Source organism: Vicia villosa, unplaced genomic scaffold (assembly GCF_029867415.1).
Source record: "Vicia villosa cultivar HV-30 ecotype Madison, WI unplaced genomic scaffold, Vvil1.0 ctg.002314F_1_1, whole genome shotgun sequence".
In the NCBI taxonomy this organism is placed as follows: domain Eukaryota; kingdom Viridiplantae; phylum Streptophyta; class Magnoliopsida; order Fabales; family Fabaceae; genus Vicia; species Vicia villosa.
The window spans coordinates 262,744-286,698 of record NW_026705892.1 but is presented as its reverse complement, the minus strand read 5'-3'; the positions used below and the strand labels follow the sequence as shown (position 1 = coordinate 286,698).

At 32.5% G+C, this 23,955-nt stretch overlaps 1 protein-coding gene across 1 annotated transcript; it reads right to left on the bottom strand.

The window, feature by feature from the left end:
• Positions 1–18,886: 18,886 nt before the first annotated feature.
• Positions 18,887–23,362, bottom strand: LOC131638439 (thiamine-repressible mitochondrial transport protein THI74-like). The gene is made up of 3 exons (XM_058909004.1): positions 22,317–23,362; positions 21,594–22,014; positions 18,887–19,369 (listed from the first exon to the last, which is right to left on the bottom strand). Exons 1-3 carry the CDS (start codon positions 22,884–22,886, stop codon positions 19,050–19,052), a joined length of 1,311 nt encoding a protein of 436 aa, XP_058764987.1. The 5' UTR covers positions 22,887–23,362; the 3' UTR covers positions 18,887–19,049.
• Positions 23,363–23,955: the final 593 nt, after the last annotated feature.

The following is a 23,955-nucleotide window of genomic DNA, read 5'->3' as shown; positions in this document are numbered from 1 at the left end:
GCTTTTCTTACAAAGCTATCATTCTTCGGTGAAGCATACACTTGCTTTCCCGAAAAAAAAAATGGATTCTCTTCCTAAAAACGGATTGAGGCATCCTTCCCAATCTCTTTTCCCCAGCGGAGTCAGTTTTGATATCCCTCGGTAAAGATATCTTTGCGTCATTCGCAATTTTGGTATCTTAGGTCCAAAATTTGCGTCTTCTGATATTTAAGTCTCTTCTACCCTATCAAAATAAAGATTTTCAATCTTCATATCTCAGGTTGAAGAAACTTAAATAGGGGCATCTGTCATACCCCAATTTTTGACCTAAGATACCACCTCATACCATTTGCATATGCATCATTTGCATCTCTAACAAATTGCATAGCTTGTGTTTGCTACTTGTGCTTAGCAGGGTTTAATCAAGAAATCACTCATCAGTACAAGTAACAATCAATTAGGGTTTTGTTCTCCCTTCATCTCCAAAGAACTATCTTCATCAACAATCAACATTTGGTCCTCAGAGATTCACTTCAACAAACTCAACAGCTTTGAATCGACTGAATTAGGGTTTTGACTGAAGATAGCATACTCTTGACTTTTGCTCAGAATTTGACCTGATGGCTTGGGACATGACCTCAAGACCCCAAGTGCATCATTTTGACCTAATCCATTGGCTCAGAACATCTCCTACACAAAGATTGATCAGACAAATCCTCAGATCAGGGTTTTTTGAACTATCAGGGACTAAAATCAGGGATCACATTTGGGAAACCCTAAAAACCCCCAGGAAGTCAATCAAAGGTTTCAATCATCCTCAAATAATCCCTATGACAATATACAATGGAAATTACATCTCAATTCAAGACCTACAGGCATCAATTTCATCAGGTCGACAATTAGGGTTTTTGACCTAATTCACTGAGCAACTGACTTTTTAATCAGGACATGGTGCCACAACTCAAATCATGGTTCAATATCCTCTAATGCTTCAATATGATCCATTCATACTATTCATTTGGTGAGGATAGCCTGTTTCATTTGAAATCTCCAGAAACGCGATTCGTCTGAAAAGGTCAACTGTACAAGATCACCATTGACTTTTGGGGAATTTTGGTCAACCATGACTTTTGAAGTTTTGAATCATCAATATATGATATGAGAAGTCATTTGATCAAGGAAAATCAAGAAAATCAATCAAGAATCAAAAAGTCAAAAGTTTGACTTTTCATACTTAGAAAAATTTCTAAGTGTTTTTCATGGTTTTTTCCAAACTTTGGAAGGGAATAACTCAAAATTTCACCTACAAACTGAAAAAAACTTCCAACATGAAAGTTGTAGATTTTGATCCAATAAACAACTTTGACACATATAAATTTTTTCCATAAGATCAACCATTTAAGAGATATGGAGCTTCAAAGTTGGTACTTTTTGAAAACTTCACTTGAAATCTCATTTTCTTCAAAGTTCATGGATCTTTTTCACCCATTTCCTTAAAGGTCTTGAAGAAACTTCCAACTAGGGTTTTGAAGTATGTAATATGAGCTTTCCAAAATGTCCAAGAGCATGAAAAAATATGGAGTGTAGCCATGGTTTTGAATTTTGCAATTAGAGGTCATTATGCTTAAAGTTACACACCATTTTCACCAAGTTTCAACACTATATAGTCTATAATCCATACAATGACCTCTTGCAACTCCAAAGGGCAAGATTCTTATCATAAAAGATTGGATAGGAGAGAATATATTGTCACTTGAGATTTCTAACCATGGTTAACATTTTTAACCTAATGCATTTAATGAAAAATATTCTCTTTATCTCTTAAGCCAAAAACCATCATTACAATCTCAACTTGCCAAGGCTCATGATCCAATTTCGTGGCCTATAAATAAGAGATGGAAATCACATCCAAGAGCACACCAAAACTTGTCCAAGAACTTGTTTTCTCATTCTTTCTTCATTTACAAGTTTCTTAGTTTTCAAAAGAGGTTAGAATCTCAAATTGCAAATCATTCAAGTTCTAACCAAAGGTGTCATTCAAACATCTTCTAAACATCATTTAGAAGTTGTTCATCACTTTAAACCACCATAAAATCAAGCCAAAGTCAGTTTGCCCACAAAAAATCCATACTTGCAAAGTTTGAGCCAAAACTTCCAAACTTGAAATTTACCCGAGCTTGTCCAAATCTACCACTTCAAACACTTTCCATACATCAATTAGAAGTGATCCAAACACCTGGAACGTTTCTGGATGTGGAGAAACACCATGGCCGTTTTCAGTTTGGAGTCAAAACAGGTGGAGGTCTGTAGAATGATTCAGGAGGTTTCAAGCAAGTTTAAAAGCATCAACATGATCCTTGAACATTCCTGAAGCTAACCAGATCAATTCCAAGCATCAAAACCTCAAGAACAATCGTTCAGAACTCACGGTGTACACACCTCTAACTCAACTTCGATTTTGCTTTTATACACGTTTTTAATCCATTTCAATTGCATATTTATGTTTGTTATGATGCATGGAACGTTTCTGGGTGGTTTAATTTGTGTTTAGTCACGAGGACAGAGATATGCCATTTTGGTTTTTTTAGGGTTTCGTTTTAGGTCTTTTTGCTACAGGTGGAATTGGCCAAAAAAGAGATCACCATTGGATTCAGGAGGCAAAACCAAGTCGTACCCTAGCCTTGTCTTGGATTTATTGTTGTTATCTTGCGTTTTTGAAATTTCAGGTGCTATGGCTACGAAGGTTCGACCGTGGGTAAAAGCCCATCTAAAACGACGGCCAGAGGTTGGGGATGATGGCGTGTCACCACGCCGTTGGCTGAATTCAAAATGGCGCGCGCGTTTTGTTTAAAGACTGAATGGATTCCGTGTGTTTGGTCCCACGTACATACCACGTGCTCTCTCAACCATCAGCCATCAGATCTCATTTAAACTCTCATCCAACGTTCAGAAACACGCCAGTCCACCATAGACCTTCAGCCTCGCCACACAGGATCCTGGTTTAAGTATTTTCTTAATTAATTTAATTTTCTTTGCATAATTAATTAAAAATACTTTCAAAAATCCAAAAATCATTTTAATTTCACTTTTAGGTTGATAAAATATTTAATTAATTTTTGACATGAAAATATTTTATTTTTCTTCATAATTAATTTATTTTGTTAATTAATTAGTAATTGTGTGATTATTTACTATTAATTAATATCAACCAATAAAAAAAACCCAAAAAATTATTTTTCTTTTATTATTAAATTGATAAAATATTAATTTAATTTTTGGACCAAAAATATTTTAGTTTTCTTCATAATTAAAATATTTTGTTAATCAATTAGTATTCATGTGAATATTTGCTTTTTAAATTATTATTCAACCTATAAAAAAATCCAAAAAAATATTTTCTTTTTATATTTAGGTTTATAGTTGTATAATATAATTTTAGACATAAAAAGAATTATTTTTTATTGTTAAGTTTAATTATTTGTATAATTATTTGTTTAATTAGCATTATTAATTGACTTAACTTCATTCAAAAAAACACAAAAAATATCTTCTCTCAGATTATTTTCTTTTGAATTTGATATTGTCATATAATCTTTGTGTAAGTTTCATTTTGATTACTGTTACACATATCATTTGAATTTTCTAACTTCATCCGGGACTTCGAGATTATTTCTCTGTTGTTCTCTGTTTTGTTTGGTCTCCCATTTGCTGTAGGAGTTCTTGAACAATTACTGGAAGATCATAAAATGCTGAAAGCTGTGAGCTTATCCGACATTCTTTTCTGCTGGTCAGGATGCTTAACATCTGGATCAAGGTAACACCTCAAACTCAGAAATCCATTTTCTCACTCTTCGAGGTAAGCCTAAAACTCAATCAACTGTTTTCACAACAGTAATCAAGTCGCTTTCAAATCATCCATTGTTTTTCAAAACAGTGGGGCCTCTCGAATATTAGAGAGTATAAGACCCACTCTTTTTTTCCTTTTTACAGTTTTTCTTTGTACAGAAAACTTTTTCAAAACAATACTTTTCAAACTGTTTTTAAAACAATAAATCTCACATCTTTTTTTTAAAACCATCCACCCTGTTTTATGAAAATAAAACAGGGGCCTCTCGAATATTAGAGAGTGTAAGTCCCATTTCTTTTCTTTTTTGTACAGTTTTTCTTCAAACAGAATAAACTTCTTTCAAAACAAACTTTCAAACAGTTGTACAAAAGCGAAACGACGCGTCTGTAAATAAAACGATCAACCATGTTTTGTAAATATACCACGGGCCTCCACGTAGGTATAAGTCCCAAGCCCTTTTGTACATACCCATTCTAGTACATGAAATTAGGTATTTCATTGTACACACACTGTTTTGTACATATCTCGATCAATTTGATTTTTAACTTTGAATAACAAACCAAAATGAAGGTTTCTTTAAATCTTCCCAAAAATACCATGGGCCTCCATGTAGGTATAAGTCCCAAGCCCTTTTGTAAATACCTGTTTACATAGCTTTGAATAAATTCAAGTGGACCTCTCCCCGAGTAAGAGTCCCGAGCCCTGTGTATACAAATGGATCATGCTTACAGGTATATTTCCTTCATAAACTCCATTATATACACACACTTTGTCATATATAACTGTTCATATAACTGTTCATATTTGTTCATGTACTTGTGCATATTTGTTTGTACTTGTTCATACTTGTGATTGTGTTATATACTTGTTCAACTTAGTACAACACTAGCTTCCCCATAGCCTCCTATTGGGCTTCGTGCAAAGAATCTCCACTAGTTTAGGTTAGGACATAGAGTATGGTTTCCCGGTGAAATCGCTCTAAGAGCTCAGACCAACTATACCATGTCTCCCCTTGGGCTTTGTACAAACGAGTGACCCTCCCATAGCCTCCTCTTGGGCTTACAATGCAAGGACCCTGGATTGTCCCTCCCATAGCCTCCTCTTGGGCTTACAATGCAAGGACCCTCGGATAGCCTCCTCTTGGGCTTCGTACAAGGACCCACGGGCTTCTTATAAGCATCCCCAATATCCAAATCAAATACCCTAGGAGATTAGACATTTTTCATCTCTATGCTAGGAGTATCTCTTTTATATCATCACAAACAATCAATCAATCAAATTCCTTTTTGCCACAAGGCTGGGTAATCAATCAAACCTTTTTGCCACAAGGCTGGCTAATCAATCAAACCGTTTTGCCACCATACTGGCTGATTAATCAAAGTTTTTTGTCACAAGGCTGACTTCATTGAAACTTTTGCCACGAGGCTGGCTGATTAATCAAAACTTTTTGTCACAAAGCTGACTTCATTAAAAGTTTTTGCCACAAGGCTGGTTAAACAAAAACATCTTTATCATTCTAAGCACCCTAAGTGGCATGGCCCCGGGCTTATAATGAAAAGATTTTCAAACAAAATTAAACAGATGTATGTGATGATATAGATTAGATACATCGAACATTTAGATGACATTTGTCTCTTTTCCTTTGCTTCCACTAGCATAAGTGGGAACTACGATTGCTCTGACTTTCTCAACATCCCTTTGAGAATACGTAGGCACAAGGTCGATCCTTGGCGAGCAAAATAAAACAAAAAAAACCATTCAAACCTTAGCACCCGTAGATCCCGAGCTACAGATGCTCTGATTCCCTCTAAGGGATATGTATGCAGAGGATCGCGATGATCTTTGCGAGCATAATCAAACAAACACCTTAGGTCCCACCTATTTCACAAGAACCTCTCAAGAATGGAATAAACAAAACAAAGAAACCTATAGAGTACTATAGATACGTTGGGTGCTAATACCTTCCCTTCGTATAACCAACCCTCTTACCCAAGATCTCTCCCCCACTTTTAAGGTTATTGCAACTTTTTTCCTTTTCCTCTTTTGGAAACAATAAAAAGTTTGGTCCGTACAAAAGAAAAATCATTTTTTGAGCACTCGAGCCCAAAGAAGGCATCAGGTGTCTCATCCCAAAAAAAAGACAACGATTTTTCCCCGCGACACTTTGGTAAAATAAATTTGTTTTTATTATTATATTTTTATTATATTTTAAAAACAAAAGCGTGTACCACATCAATACCAGTGCGAACACATGGGTATCAGGCTAGAAAGACATTAAATTCTTTAAATCAAAATATTTTTACGAATATTTTTTAATTAGTTATATTTATGATCTATATATAAATTAAAATATCTCTTTCTTTTAAAAATAATTAACTCTTTTGGTAAAATATTTTTTTTTCATTCTTACTATATTTTAAGAACAAATACGTGTAACACACTCATACCCGTACGAGCACGCATGATCTCTTGATTTATAGAGAGAGACATTACCACTAGGCTAGACAAGTTGCAGGGGTGGCCCTGAGCACGGGCTCGCGGGACGGGAGTTCAGGGCCTCATAATTTTAGGGGCACCAAATTTTTTTATACCCCCTATATATATATATATATATATATATATATATATATATATATATATATATATATATATATATATATATATATATATATATATATATATATATTAAAAGAAATTTTCTAATATTAAAATACTTACTAGAATTTTATTTTTGAAAAATACTCATTAGCAAAATTATAGGGACACTACAAAGTCAAAATTAATAAAAGAATATAATTTCTCATAGATAAAATATAGAGTAGAATAAAATCAACTAATTCCCCTAAAATAAAATCAATTAATTTTATATCTATAGTTTTAGCAACTAAAGAGTTCAATTGAGACACTAAAATAAAAATAATGATATAGAGAATATTTTATATTATTGATAATGTTATTTGATAGGTTAGAGATCATCTAACTGTGCCAATTTTGAATTCAAGTTGTATTAATAAATTTTGAAAAGCTTTTATAAAATATTTTTTAGGGCAATTAAGTGAGATAAGTGAGATAAGTAGTATAATTCAAACTGCTAACATATTTATACTATATTTATACAATATTTTTTTGTGTTACAACATATTTATACTGTATTTTCTAATTCGACAAACATTGAAAAATTCTTATAGACAATGTGAAATGTGAAATGTTTAACTATTAAACCATTGTCACAAACATGTTGGAAAAGTCGAGTGAATAAGTGTATATGCAATTAAATCTCAAACCTCAGATGTAAGAGAAGCAGTACTTCAACTAGCAGAACAAGATAATAATGCCAAAATTAAGAAGGAAGTCAAATCTTTAGCAACTCATGGAACATGGAAATAGCAAAAGTTTGCAAAAAAAACACGCGTATTGATGTGGTTATAAAAGTAGTAAAAGGTTTGATCAAATAATTGAAAAAATATAGAGAATCTGTATTTGTAAATGCTAAGACTAGTGCTAAAAAGATTGGAAATGAAATGGAGATCGAAAGTTATTAGAGAATTTTTAACAATTGAATCAAAATCAAGCTATATGATATTGAGTTTTTTAAATACTTTTAATTGTTTTCCTAATGCACACATAGCTTATAGAATAATATTGACTATTCCTATCAGTGTTGCATCTACTGAAAGAAGTTTTTATAAAATTATTAAATTCTTATTTGAGATCTACTATGTCACAAGATAGATTAAATAGTCTTGCTTTGATTTCAATTGAAAATAATTTTTGAAGAATCTTGATTATGAACAAATTATTAATGATTTTGAAACAAAAAATGCGATGAGGATGATATTTAAATAATTTTAAAGGTTTGGTCAATTTTTTATAGGAAAAAAGATCGGATCAAGAAGAAGATGAATAAGTCTCTTTATAGTGATTTATGTTTTGATGTAGTATAAACATTGATTGAAAGATTCATTATTGTATTCTTTTTGCACAATGTCAAATGAAAAGTATTTTTATCCATATGTATTTATTGTTAAATTTTTTTTTGAAGCATCATTCTTTCGATTCGCCCAGGGCACATAAATTCAAAGGACCGACCCTGCAAGTTGTTTTGATTTATTTCTGAATTGAAATGTATCAATTACATACTCCATGTTTTCCTTATTTCATATTTTCATTATATTTTTTGTGTGTAAATTATTGTATATATTAAATAATTCTGAATTAATAATAGTTTTTATTAAATATTTTGTGAATTAACAATAGTATATATTAAATAATTTTGAATTAATAATAGTTTTTTTAATATTTTGTGAATTTATAATAGTATGTATTAAATAATTCTGAATTAACAATAGTTTTTATAATAATATTTTGTGAACTAATAATAGTTTTTATTAAATATTTTGTAAATTAATAATAATATAATATGAAATAATGGTCTATATTAATTATTTAAAATTATTTTAATTCACAAAGAACATTATTTCTAATTTATTAAATACTTCTAATTCACTAGAAACGTTATTTCAAATTTAAAAAATATTTTTTCATTATAAAGAATATTATTTATAATTTATAAAATATTTTAAAATTCATATTTATGTTATTTAACTTCGTATTAATTTTTTAAAACATTATTTCCAGTTTATATAGAGTCTAAAAATATACTATAGGTTATTTTTTAATGTTTACGTATTTATATACTATAGGTTCATTATATACTTTAGGTTCTAATGTTTATTCTAAAAATATACTATAGGTTCATTTTTGATATACTATAGGTTCATTTATATTATTTAAATTCGTATTAATTCACATTTTTAAAACATTCTTCCAATATATAACGTGGATATTATTTATATAAATTTATTATTATTAATTTCAGCTTATTATAAATAAATTCAATATCAAAATTATTGATTCACAAATTATTTAATATATATTATTATTAATTCATAAAATATTTAATAATAACTATTATTAATTCAAAATTATTTAATATATACAATAATTTACACACAAAAAATAATGGAAATATGAAATAGGGAAAACATGAAGTATGTAATTCATACATTTCAATTTAGAAATAAATTAAAACAACTTGTCTAGACTCATACGACAGAATCTTCATTTGACAATTTACAGGGAGTGATTTCAAACACGATTTTTTTTTTTAAAATTATTTATGTTAATATTATTTTTATTTTGAAATTATTTTTAATTTAAGATTTAATATTTTTCAAAATAATATATGAAAAATTGAAATATTTATTATTGACATAAAACAATTTTGTTTTTATTTTAAAAATAATAAACTCTTTTGGTTAAATAATTTTGTTTTTCTTATTTACATTTTTATTATATTTTAAAAATAAAAATGTGCGTACCACACGAGTACCCGTGCGAATGCACGGATATCCCCTAGTTACTATGAAATAGTTTACGTAATTTTAACTAAGTGAGGATCTTGGAATTCCAAACATTTTGGATTTCCAACTATCTGTATATGTTGTTTCATATTTTTTTTTATTTACTGACTTAACAAAAGTTTCATCATTATAAATCTAAATTCATTTTCTTTTTAATTTTTTTAATTACATAGCTCTAATAATTATAATTTTGTCATAGCCATTACTATTTAAGACTACAAAAGAAAACAAATTCAAAAAAGGATCCAAAAGAACTACTATCAAAACTTTTTGTACAGAGAAGCAACTCTTAACACAGTAACACACAAAACAATGAGATAACTGAAATGAGTAAGAAAATAAAATCGAAGGAGAGGCCAATTTGTGTGCTAATTTGTTGGCAAATGAAGGGCTTTCGGTAGATGGGTACCAGTCCTTCATTAATATTCCGCAAAGGTTATTGTCTAGCGTGATTTCCAACAAGTTCGGGCGGCCTAACTTTAGAGTTACCTCTTTTGAGTGAGGGTTTGGTCTGGTCCCCCCTCCTTTTGTAATCATTTCTTCTTGTTTTATGATATTTAACTTTATATAAAAAAATATAAAAAAACCAAACAATAGAGATGGCAAAATAGTAAAAGGAGAAATAGGCGAGAGTTTCAATAACTGAATTACATACTTGTGAAAATTAGGATTACAAAGAAAATATATATAACACATAAATTAACTAAATTACTCTTAGTTCAACTATAACAAAAACTCATTGTACACATTATCTAACATGATACATAACCAAAACGTTACAACCAACACTTGTATTGGGAACCCCAAGTCATACATTAGTTAATTAAAGATAGAGCCTTAAAAAAAGTCTATAAATAGTTACGCATCTCATTTTACATGTAAGTTTTATAAATTTGAATTTAACTCAACCATAATTCTTAAGATAATATCAAGAGTCTATTGATCACGTTGACCACCATTTATTTTACACATTAACTCAATAGTGTTGACTTAGGCATAATCACAATTCTAAAAATCTTCATCCTTCAATTTAACCTATGTGACACTATAAGAAAAATCGGAAGATAAATTGCAATGGTCCTAATTTTTTCAATATGGCTGCTGGCTTTTGATTCCACAATTTTTTTTAATTAGAGAGTTTTAGATTTTGTTCGAGATTGTGGAGAAAAGGAAATGAGAGGACTTTGAAAATAAAGAATAGAGTAAAAACAATGGAGGGATTAAGGTAGAGAAAGTTTTAGGGGTTTTATTATACTCATAATACAAAAACCTCCTAAGTTTGAATTATATTGGATGAAGGATTTTGAGGACTTACATGTCAATGGAATAGATTATAGAATATTGGCTATTATTAGCAGAATGATGACATAGATGATTTCCTCATTATTACAAAATATTGTTTATCGTTAGTTGTAATTAGGTAATTATTTTAGCATCTCCTTAATTAAGGAAATAGATTGTATACACTATATATATATATATATATATATATATATATATATATATATATATATATATATATATATATATATATATATATATATATATGAGGAGGGTTATATTGACTCCAAGAGTAAGTTATAATAACTTACTCCACATAATGACCATTAAATCTTTTCAATCTAATGGTTAAAAATAATAAGTCATTAAATGTGGAAAGAGAAAACTATTCCTTATTAATTTTAACCATCAGATTGAAAAGAATTAATGGTCAAGATGTTGAGTAAGTTATTATAACTTACTCTTGGAGTCAATTAGGGGTGGGAATAGGCCAGGCCGGCCTACAGGGGCCTATAGCCTAGCCTACTTAAGGCCAGGTCAGGCCAGGCCTATTTGATAAAAAGGCTAGGCTTGGGCTTTTTTAAAAGCCTATTTAATAAAATAGGCCAGGCCCAGGCCATTAAAAAAGCCTATAAAGCCTTGTAGGCCGACCTATATTTTCATATATATTAAAATTAGTCTAAATAGGTTGGTCTATATATGGATATATATTAGAAAAAGTGTTAAATAGATTGGTCTATATATGTATATATATTAGGAAAAAAAAGCTAAATAGGTTGGTCTAAATGTTCATATATATGCGACCTATAAGGCTTCTTAAGTAATATGAATTAATTGAAAATATTAATAAGAAAAAGGCTTTTAAATAGGCTTTCAGGCCAGGCCAGGCTTTTAAAAAGGCCAGACCAGGCTGAAAAAACGAGCCTATAGTAGGCCATAGGCCAGACTCAGGCCTTGTAAGTTTATCGTAGGCCAGGCCCAGGCCTTATAAAGCCTAGCCTAGCCTAGCCTATTCCCACCCCTAGAGTCAATATAACTCTCCTCATATATATATATATATATATATATATATATATATATATAGAGAGAGAGAGAGAGGAATAATATAGCAGAAAAACACACATTTTTACGATACATTTTTGTGTTTGACATGGTATCAATCCAGGTTTCGATCCTACCCTAACTCAGTCTTAGTCTCTTGTCTTTCTCAAGTCTGTCCAGATCTAGTTTCATGTACTTTCTTGTCATTTTCTCGGCCTCATGTCTACCGATAAGTATGACAAAAATGATATTTTATTCATTCGCCTGAATGACAAGAACTATCCAGCTTGGGCATTTCAGTTCCAGATTTTTGTCATTGGTAAGGATCTTTGGGGTCATGTTGATGGCACCAAACCTACTCCTGACAAAGAGAAGCAGAAGGAAGAACATGCCAAATGGATAGTCAAAGATGCTCAAGTCATTGTGGATCATAGGCTCTGTTGATACCATTGTTCTCAATCTTCGGCCATTTAACACTGCAGCAAAGATGTAGGCCTATCTAAAGAAAGTATACATCCAAAATAACGCAGCTCGTGGATTCCAGCTAGAACACGACATTACCATTTCTCAACAGGATAGTCTATCAATTTATGAATTTTATTCTCATTTTATCAATCTTTGGGATGAATACACTGACATTGTCTATGAAGATTTGTCAACTACCGATCAAATTGCAGTGCAAAAAGTTCACGAAACTACTCAAAAAGATCAATTTCTTATGAACCTAAGATCTGATTTTGAAGGTATCCGGTCGAATCTTACAAATAGAGCCACAGTCTCCACAACAACAATGGAACAACATAAATCGTCTATTATTCCAGTTGCATACGCTTTACAAGGCAAGCCTAGAGGACAAGATATGAGTGATGTCCAATGTTTTTGCTGCAAAGGACTTGGACATTCTGCATTACACTGTCCTAACAAGTTATGTAACTATTGCAAAAAAGAAGGTTGCATCATTAAGGAATGCCCTATAAGACCACCAAAGAAAATTGTACCCGCTTTTACTGTCTCTGTTGGTTCCTCTTCTGTAACTGGTTGTATGGATCAAATTGCTTCCACCAACGTCCAGAACATGACTCCTAAAATGGTTCAACAAATGATAATTTCATCTTTTTCAGCTTTATGAATTTCAGGTAAACCTTATCTTCCCTATTCTCCTTGGTATTTTGACTCTGGGGCCTCCAATCATATGACCAACAATGTTGATACTCTTACAAATGTTACAAGATATTCTGGTGATCTTCAAATTCACATGGCTGATGGGAATAATTTACCTATCACAGAAATTGGTGATATTTCCTCCTCTTTAACCAATGTTTATGTTTCCTCTAGTCTCACTCGTAATCTTATTTATGTCGGACAATTAGTTTATAATAATTGCCAAGTTGAATTCTCAAAATCTGGTTGTCTTGTGCAGGATCAACACTCAGGGAAACTGATCGCGAAGGGGCCTAAAGTTGGACGTCTTTTTCCTCTTTATTTATATTTGTCTCCATGCTCTTTATTACATTTTGTTTCTTGCAATTCTGCTATTGTTGATTTTCAAATATGGCATAAGCGTCTTGGTCACCCAAATTCGTATGTACTTCATGATTTAGTGAAATCTGGTGTTCTTGATAATAAAAATTCTCCTTCTTTAAGTGCTGTTCAATTTGATTGCAATTCTTGTAAACTTGGTAAAAGTAAAATTCTACCATTTCCGATCCATCGGTCAAATATAAATCAACCTTTTGATATGATTCGTAGTGATTTATGGGGGATATCACTTGTTATATCTCATGCGAATTACAAATATTTTATCACTTTTATTGACAACTATAGTCGTTTCACACGGGTCTATTTTATGCGCTCTAAAAATGAAGCATTTTCTGCTTTCAAAAAATTTCTAGCTTATGTTCAAACCTGATTTTCTTCCAAAATCAAAATTTTGCACTCTGACAATGGGAGGAATTCACATCTCATTTATTCCAAGATTTCTTGCAGGTTAATGGTATTTTATCTCAGAGGTCATGTCCTTCGACACCTTAACAAAATGGGGTAGCTGAAAGAAAAAATCAACATCTTCTTGATGTCGTTCATACTCTCATGTTGGAATCCTTTGCGCCACCATGATTTTGGTGTGAAGCTCTCCCCACCTTATTAATCGGTTACCGTCTCAATCTTTAAATAATGATTCTCATATCTCACGACTTTTTGGTCACACGCCCATTTATTCCAATCTACACACTTTTGGTTATGTGTGCTATGTTCTCTTCTCCCACAGGAACACAATAAGCTCACATCTCAATCTGTTAAATGTGCTTTTCTTGGTTACTCAACCAACCAAAAAGGTTTTCTATGCTATGATCCTAATCTATGTAGGATTCGGGTTTCTAGAAAATTCATATTTCAATAAAATACTTTTTTTGCAACTCATCAAGATATTCTCCCTTCTACATGCAAGTTTATTTTGCCATTATTTTCTAATGTTTCTGCAGGAGAATCAACACCTAAACCTCTATTGGTTTACCAAAGACGTCCAATTGTTTTACCCAATATTAGGCTTCCTCTTGATCAATCTATGACTGCTGGTCCAGTACTTAATCCAGAACCAGCCCCCCTATGTCGCAGTACTTGCGTTGGTAAACCTCTGGAAAAATATGGTTTTTCTTCCCATTTCTCTTTAACAGCTACTTTAGCATATGTTCCTATTCCTTCTTCCTATAAGCAGGCCATGGAACACAACTCATGGCGAGAAGCTATTGAAGCAGAACTTCTAGCACAAGAAGAAAATCAGACATGGGATGTTGTTTCTTATCCTCCATCTGTTAAACCTCTTGGCAGTAAATTTGTGTTCACTATAAAAGCTTCGCTCAGATGGATCAATAGATCGTTACAAGGCTAGGCTGGTTGTTCTTGGAAATAAGAAAGAATTTGGTTTTGACTATGAGGATACTTTTGCACTCGTGGCAAAGATAACTAATGTTCGCATTATTCTTTCCATTGCAGCATCCAAATATTGGCACCTACACCAGATGGATGTAAAGAATGCATTTCTACACAATGACCTCAATGAAGAAGTTTACATCAAACTCCCTACAGGTATGCCGTGTCCATCATCTAATGTTGATTGCAAACTGAAGCGTTCTTTATATGGATTGAAACAGGCCCCAAGAGTATGGTTTGAAAATTTTAGAACAACATTCCTTGGCTTTTCATTCACACAAATTTAGTATGATCCCTCCCTTTTTATACAAAACACCTCCAAGGGAATTTTGTTACTCTTTGTATATGTGGATGATATTGTAGTCATTGGATCTGATCAAGAGTCTATCTCAACAATCAAGAAATTATTGTAGTCCAATTTTCACATGAAAGATCTTGGCCAACTAACTTACTTCTTGGGATTAGAAGTGCAATATCAACAAGAAAGCATTTTTGTTACCCAACACAAATATGTTCATGATCTGATTAAGCTCGGTGGTCTTACCAATGTAATTATGGTTGACAACCCCATGGAAGTAAATGTGAAATATCGATAGGATGAAGGTAAACTTTGACAAGACCCGACTGTTTATAGAAAACTTGTGGGAAGTCTTATCTACCTAACCATTACACGACCAGACATCTCGTTTGCTGTCCACACAGTAAGCAAATTCATGCAATCCTCTCGGCACTTGCATTTTCAGCAGTCCACCGTATTAGTAAATACCTCGTCGGCACCTCCAATCGTGGTATATTCTTCTCTGTTGGTGCATCTCCACAACTCCAAGCCTATAGAGATGCTGATTGGGCTGGATGTCCGGACACTAGGAAATCTACTACTGGCTGGTGTATGTTTTTAGGCAATGCACCAATTTCATGGAAATGTAAGAAATAAGACTCGATCTCTAAGTCATCCATTGAATTAGAATATCGCGCCATGTCTGCAGCATGCTCTTAGATTATTTGGTTGTGTGGTCTTTTGTTAGAGATTGGTATTTCACAAACACAACCAACTTTGTTGAATGCTGACAATACAAGTGCCATACAAATTGCAGCAAATCCTATTTACCATGAACAAACAAAACACATAGAAGATGATTGTCACTCCATCCGGGAAGCTTACGATTGTAGAGTTATCACTCTACATCATGTATCCACTTTTGTTCAAATTGCAGACATATTCACCAAACCTTTGACACGTCAGCGTCATAATTTCCTTGTTAGCAAATTAATATTGATAGATTTACCAACATCAATTTGAGGGGGATGTCAATTGAATTATTTACAGCATATTAGCTATTATTAGCAAAATAATGACATAGATGATTTCCTCATTATTACAAAATATTATTTATCATTAGTTGTAATTATGTAATTATTTTAGCATCTCCTTAATTAAGAAAATTGATTGTATACAGGAATAATACAGCAGAAAAAACACACAGTTATACTATACATTTTTGTGTTTAACATTACATAAATTCTTCAATTATAAAATATATTGTTATAACATTTTACAAATTAAAAATATATTGATTAAAAATATATTGATAAGAAATATTCATTTATCATTACATGCAAAATTATTTTTTAAAAAAATATTAAAATTTTCAAATTGATGTACAACCCTCTCTTTCCCTCCCCTCCTAACTAGGGATGGAAATAGGCTAGGCTAGGTTTTAGGAGGCCTGAGGCTGGCCTACGATAAACCTAAAAGGCCTAAGCCTAGCCTATGGCCTATCTATAGCTGTCCAAACGGGCTACCCGGCCCTAAACGGGCCGGCCCTAGCGGGCCTCGGGCTTTTTCGAGCCGGGCCCAAAAATCCCATTTTTATATGGGCTCCGTTTTAACTACCCAGGCCCAGCCCTGTTCGGGCCTCGGGCTTTTTCGGGCCGGGCCCAAAAAGCCCATTTCCAAAAAATATATTAAATATTCTCTTTAATTTAAAAAAATAAATTATATTAAGCTTAATTTTTAAAAAAAAATTAAAATTTGTTTTTATATTTCACTATTATAAAATATATTTTAAAGAAATACAAAAATTTGAATTTTTTAATTAGTATTAAATATTAAATTTTATTAATTAAATATTAAATTTTACTATTTATCGGGCCCATGGACTACCCGGAGCCCATACGGGCTGGCCCATTTAGGGCCGGGCTTTTTCGGGCCGGACTCAAAAAGGCCCGAAACAAAATGGGCTCAAAAAATTAGGCCCAAGCCCTAACATTTTCCGGGCCCTACGGGCCGGCCCATGGGCTTCGGCCCATTTTGACGGCTCTAGGCCTATCATAGGCTCAGTTTTTTTGCTTGACTGACCTTTTTAAAAACCTAGCCAGGCCTGAAAGCCTATGTAAAAGCCTGTATCTCATTAAAAATTTCAATTAATCTATATTACTTAAGAAGCCTTATAGGTCGGCCTATATATACATATATAAGCCGACCAATTTAGCCTTTGTTCTAATATATACATACATAGGCTAGCCTATTTAGCCTTTTTTTCTAATATATATCCATACATGAACTAACCTATTCAGCATATCTCTAATATATATATATATATATATATATATATATATATATATATATATATGTCGACCTATAAGGCTTCATAGGCTTTTTTTTAATAGCCAAAGTCTGACCTATTTAATAAGAGAATTTCTTTAAAGACCCCCAACCTTCTTGAAAACCCGCGGCGAAAATACCAAAATGCCGCTATATTTCGGAAATACATCTCCGAAATCACTTTTTTCTGAAAAAAAGTTGATTTCGGAAGTGCACTTCCGAAAAACACCAAAAAAAAGGTGTTTTCGGAGATGCATTTCCGAATTCACCCCCTTGAAATATTTCGGAGATGCACTTCCGAAATATTGTTCGATACATAAAACAAGGTGAATCATATTTGGGATATTAATATTCAAAATATCTATTTAATATAATAAAGTAAAAGGAATATTAATTATTTTATAATATAATATATATAGTAACATTTAATTCATCGATTAATTTACCAATGACATATTTGGGTTATTAAGATTATTTTATTTTACGACGTATTTTTGGTTTTTGGTTGAATGTACGGTTTATCACCTTTATTTTATTTAGTTTGTGTTTTAATTTGTGTGTTAATATATATTAGCATTTAATTGATCGATTAATTTACCAATAACATATTTAGAATATTAATATTCTTTTATTTTACGATGTATTTTTGGTTAAATGTACGGTTTATCACCTTTATTAAATCTTTATTTTATTTAGTTTTTGTTTTTGGTTAAATGTACGGTTTATCACCTTTATTAAATATTTATTTTATTTAGTTTGTGTTTTAATTTGTGTGTTAATATATATAGTAGCATTTAATTGATCGATTAATTTACCAATGACATATTTAAAATGTTAATATTCTTTTATTTTATGATGTATTTTTGCTTTTTGGTTGAATGTACGGTTTATCATCTTTATTTTATTTAGTTTGTGTTTTAATTTGTGTTAATAAAATTTGATACGTCAAATTTAGAATATTGGGATATTTCAGATATGCATATCTGAATTAATCAATATAAAAATAACTGATAGTTAAATCCAACGCTAATTTTGAATTTTCAGTGCTTTCGGAGATGCATCTCCGAAAACACCACAAAATGAGTGTTTTCGGAAGTGCATTTTCGAATTCTGAAAAAAAAATTTAAAAAAATTACGTCGGAAATGCATTTTCAAAGTAGGGGTATTTTTGGTTTTTCGCTGGAGGTTCTCTCCATAGGGGAGTCTCCAAAAAAATTCTCTTTAATAAAATAGCCCTAACTCTAAGCCTGACATTTTTATTAAATATGTCTGATCTGACCTTATGTAAGCTAGGCTATAGGTCCCTGAAGACCAACCTGACCTATTCCCACCCCTACTCTAACTCCCATACAAAACTTTAGTATACAAAACTTTAGTTAGTGTGTCATGGATAATTCCTTTCATTTAACCCTTTCCACTTTTATATGCTTTAAATTGTAACTGTATTTGTTGTAGTTTCATATGAAAATTTATTGACAATTGAAATCAACAACGCCCATTGGAAATAATATGAAAATATTATTGTGTAGTTAGCCTCCATTCTCAAGCATCTAACAACAAAGGTTGTTGACAACATTAAGGCATATGCAGCTAGCATAACTGCCAAGAATTATTAGGAGATGAGCATGTTCCTATAACTTGAACTTTTTAAGAAACATAACAAAATTAACCATGAAACTTATTTATGGTCAAATTTTTTAATATGTCATTTATTGGTCAATTTGTGATTTTATTCTTTATATGTGAAAATAATCATTGTAGAGTTGACTACAATTCATCATATTTATCATTTATCAATGGATTGAGCTTATTTTCATTAATATCTATGCACTCTTGTAACGATCTATTTTTGTATAGTACATTTCTGTTATTGCAACAAATTTGGTACTAACGAAAAATATTGCACTTGAACTAATAACTAAAAAGAATACAATGTACATACATGCTACAGTACAGCAGCAGAATCTTGTGTTACATGCAAGGCATGTTCTTCATCCCTTACACTCACATCCTCATTTTTCAATTCCACAGCACTAGATTCTGTTGATTTGCTAAAAGTATCGGCCGGAATATTGATTCCTGCAAAGCCAATCATAACGGCTACTGCTCCAAGGTAATCCATGATGGGAGGAGAATTTCCAGTGAAGGTATCGACAATGGCAGCCAATGGGACTTGAATTGTGAGTCCAGCTGTAGCTACTGTGGTTGATGTAAGAAGAACAGCCTTGGCCCATAAGTAATCACTCAGCACATTGTCCAGTAATCCTAGTTTTGATAGCAAATAAAAAATGTACAAGTCAAATAATGTAGAATGAGAAAAGGATCCATGGATTAAAAGGTTAGGGCGTATTTGTTTGAGAAAACTGACACAAATTTCCGTTCTTTTGAACGTTTCATGTATAAAAGAAAAACCAAGATGAAAATAAAGCGACAGTTTTGTAATGAAAAGCAAAAACAGGAATGATTTGGGAATAATTTACAACTCTTTGAAGTTCCAAGTGCAAATGTAGAGTTGTATCAGCATATAAAGCGCTTTTTTGGAAATAGCGATAAAGTGCTTGCTTAATAGATTTAGCTCAATTATCACTGGGGGTTAGGTTATTGCAGTAACATGCCAATAAAAGAAAAAACTTCATTGTCTGCAAACAAAGGTCTGTACAACATGACACTAACAATGGGAGGCCTGACAGTCAACAGTGAAGTCTAATGATACAGATGACCTTTCGGTTTCTCGTCGCCACCGCAATAAGAATGTCATAAGTGAAGTAATGCTAGTTTTGTTTTCTAGGTTTGATAATTCTACTATAAGGTGGATGGATTTTTAAGAAACTTTAAGCCAATCTTCGGCCAAGTTCTTTGACACGTGTTCAGCTAATGATGGTGCTAAGTATCTCACATAACTCGGCCGTACAATACAGATGAGAATGTTCCCTCAGAAAATCATATTACAATTTTCGAATACTAAATAAAAAATGGATTTAATTGATATGTTTTGACTGTGTAAAGATTTTATATAATATCAATCAAAGATATCAGTGAGATCATTTAAAATATTTAACTTTAATCATATCTACCTTAGAAGTCATACATATGATGGTTTGTATTGGTTAGCAGTGTAATTTACACTAACGATGCATCAATATTAATCTTAATGCATGACAAAAACGTTGACTTCTTTTCTCTTTTCACACTTCCATTCTCATTAAAAGGGGTAGGGATGGCAAAACGGGTCCGGTCCGTCGGACAAGCCTGTTTTACCCGCTTTTTTCCACAGGCGGGACAAGGTTTTAGATTCACTCCCTCTAATATGTTTGCTCCGCCCCGCTCCGTTTTTTTGAACATTAACAAGAATTTTTGCAACTTTTAGCCTTTAGAGGTGAAAGACCTACTGTCCGCCCCACCCTCATTTTTTCGTGGGACCGACCAAGGTTTTAAATCCGCACCCTCAACTATGCTGCCCCGCCTCGCCCCGTTTCTTATATTCTAGCACTAGCCAGTCAGAGTGGCAGAGTGTTAATTATTTATTGTAACGTAACAGTAGGCTAGCAAAGCAAAGTTGAGACATAGCACATGGTAGGAAGCTGTAATTTATCCATAAGAATTCCTGATTTTACGCATCCTATAACAATTTATAGAAAGCTACAATGCTGGGATCATTTTCAAGGCTTCCTCTTATTTTTGTATCAGTAAGTTTTCATTATTTAATGAAGAAATTTGACAATGAGCCATTAATAATCTTCTTCCCCTTCTGTTTCAATCTACAGAAGCTTAATGCTTTGAAGTTAAAAAGACTGTACCAAATGTAATATACGAATTTCCTCTCAGATTAATTTTCATTATGTTTATAAGAACCATTATCAACCCTATTGTGGCTCATTATTTATCAATTAACCTGCTATTCACAGACACATGCAATTATACACTATACATATATAAATAACCAAGATCAAAAAGAGATTCGGTTTCTTCTAAAGTGAAATTCAGGAAAAGTGATGAGTTATAACTATATTGACTGGAAAACTAATGCTTGAGATTGTAATACAATGCAAACACCTACCTATTTGTTTAAATCCCCTACTTGATTTTCCAATCAAAAGTTATACCTCTTCAGTTTTCTGCATTTTCCCTCATTGTAAGAGCTTTAAGCTCATCCACTTACGGTAAATTATACACAGTTCTTACCTAAATTCTCAGGTTTTTATCAGAAGCACCTGCGAGACTGTTTGCGTGAGCTTATGAAAACAGCTTATGATATGCCCATAAGTTGTTTTCAGCTTATATCTATAAGCTCTCTAGATATGAAAACAGATTATACCTTATTTGAAAATAGTTTGATTTTCCATCTGAATAATATAACCTATGACCATTACTACCGTTTGTTTGATCTACTCTTAGAAAATAACAAATTTCATTTCTAAAGAAAGATGCACAAAGAACTTATCCACTTCATCAAATACCAAAGAAAATGTAAAAGATAGTGAATACAAACCTTTGCCAATAATCAGACCAAGCTGCTTCAAAGTAAGCATATGAAAAGGTTCAGTCTTGGTGAAATTGAGTATAAGGGCAACTGGAAGAAAAAGCAAAACATTGAAAAGCCCAAGAAATCCAAGAAACTGAGCCATACTGGCTTCACCGTTCTTTCCATCGTCGTCATTTAATTTCTTGCGAATAAGGGTGATATACACTGCATATAGTCCTGCTGAAGATAGAGCAAAAATGTCTCCAAGAAGAGGATTTGATGCAACTGTTCTTAAACCAGATTTTGAATCACCAAGACTTACAACTATTGTTCCTCCCATGCAAAGAAGAACACTACAGAGCTTTAACCATGTAAACCTCTCACCCAAAAAAGCTAGGGAAACCAAGAAGGTAAAAAGACTGGATGCACTGCTTAAGATTGTATTTGACTGCATATGATATGAAAAAATAACTAACTTAGAGGTGTTTTTATTTTGCTACATAATTCAACAATAATTTGGATAGTGAATGCAGTTCAAATACATGCTTAATCATGTTTAAAAGATGATTAATGAATACAACAAGGTGTTGCAACTCATTAACCATCCACTAAACACAATTAACCACGATTTGGAATGTCATTAACCATGATCCTCACATATATATTTGAACACAAATTGTGGTTAATAGAATCATGTATGCTATTTAAACCAAATAATGAAGTAATGACAAATAATCTAAATTCACTTACGGTAACTGTAGTATACTTCAACGACAGGTTAAAAGTGAGTTGAGCAAAAAACCAAAACGGGCATATCAACAAACTAACTTTAGCGACTCTGCAACGTGTCCATCGCCCTTTCTCATCCAACCCTCTTCGATCAACATTTTCAATCAAAGAAACCTGACCAACCAATCCTCCTACTACATTACCAGAAGGAACCAATTCAGAACCGTCGCTCCTATCTTCAACCACGTCCACCGCTTCAACAACCAATTCACCGCTCGCTTCGTTATCTCTAAGAAGTATAGTTTGTTCCGACTCCCCTAACCTCCGTTCTAAATTTGTTTTCCTCTTATCACTCTTCCAAAACCATAAACCTCCGTAAGAATCCTCAAAATACCTCCCGATTTCAACAATCGGAAGCAACACCACGAACAAAGAATTGCATATGTAAGTAACAAGGAACGGCGATACACCATCATCTACAACAGATTGCACTACAAAACTAGCAGCTATCCATATTATTGCAACAGCTATTATATATATCAAACCTAAACCCCATTTCCATGCTTTACTATCCGCACCTTTTGAACCCATATCTATGCACCCTTGTCAAAATTCCATAGATTAATAGTGAAACTCAAAATCTAGTATACCCAGAAATCAAAACCCTTTCTAATTGAAAAATCATCAATACCCATTTCGCTATTCTAGAAAATAATCACCTACAAGCTAGAAAAAGTGATAAATTGGATCAAAATCTTAGATTCTGAAGGAGAAAATCAGAATCTGATACAGTACGATGTACCTGTAGGGTAATCAATGAAGTTGGATCAAAAGGGGATAGGAATCAATATTGAGGGAAATAGAATTGTTCTAGGTGGAAATTGAATTCGAGAGGCAAGGCAATTTCTCTTGGTAAATGCTATCCGCACCCTTCAAGAAAAGATTGAATCGTGATTGGCTTGCGGTGCATGCACCGAATTCATAATCGGGGCTTTTTGTCTTTTACGTTGAATTTGGATACAATTTTTTTCTGCCGTGTAGGCTAGGGTAGATTTAGGGTATTTCTTACTAGCACTCTTTCGTGGAAAAATAAAAATATCTTTAGATTTCATAAAATGTAATTTTGGACGCACATGATTCACTTAGAATTCATTTATTTATTTTTGAACTACGTCCCAATTCTATGAATACCTTCTTAGAGTGTGGGAAAAAGTATTCAGTTATAGCTTCAATATTCAATTATAGCTTTAATGTCTTTCCTATATACAATGAGAGATTACTTATATATCAAGTAATCACGTAACTAATTTATGGCTAATTTAAAATTAATTAAACTAATGTCCAATTAGGTTCTAACACACTCCCCAAATTTGAAAACATCAAAAACTCATATTACAATACATTTATTGGATCAATACACTAACGTTACATGAACTCAAAAATGTTGAAACTGCATAAGCATTTAGAAGCTGACACTTTCAGAAGCTGCACAAGCTTTCAGAGGCTAGGACATTCAGAAGCTCTATTCATAAGCTGCATTCATAAGTTGCACAAGCTTTCAGAGGCTAGGACATTCAGAAGCTACATTCATAAGCTACATTCAGAAGCTACATTCAGAAGTTGCATTCATAAGCTACATTCAGAAGGTGAATTTTAAGAA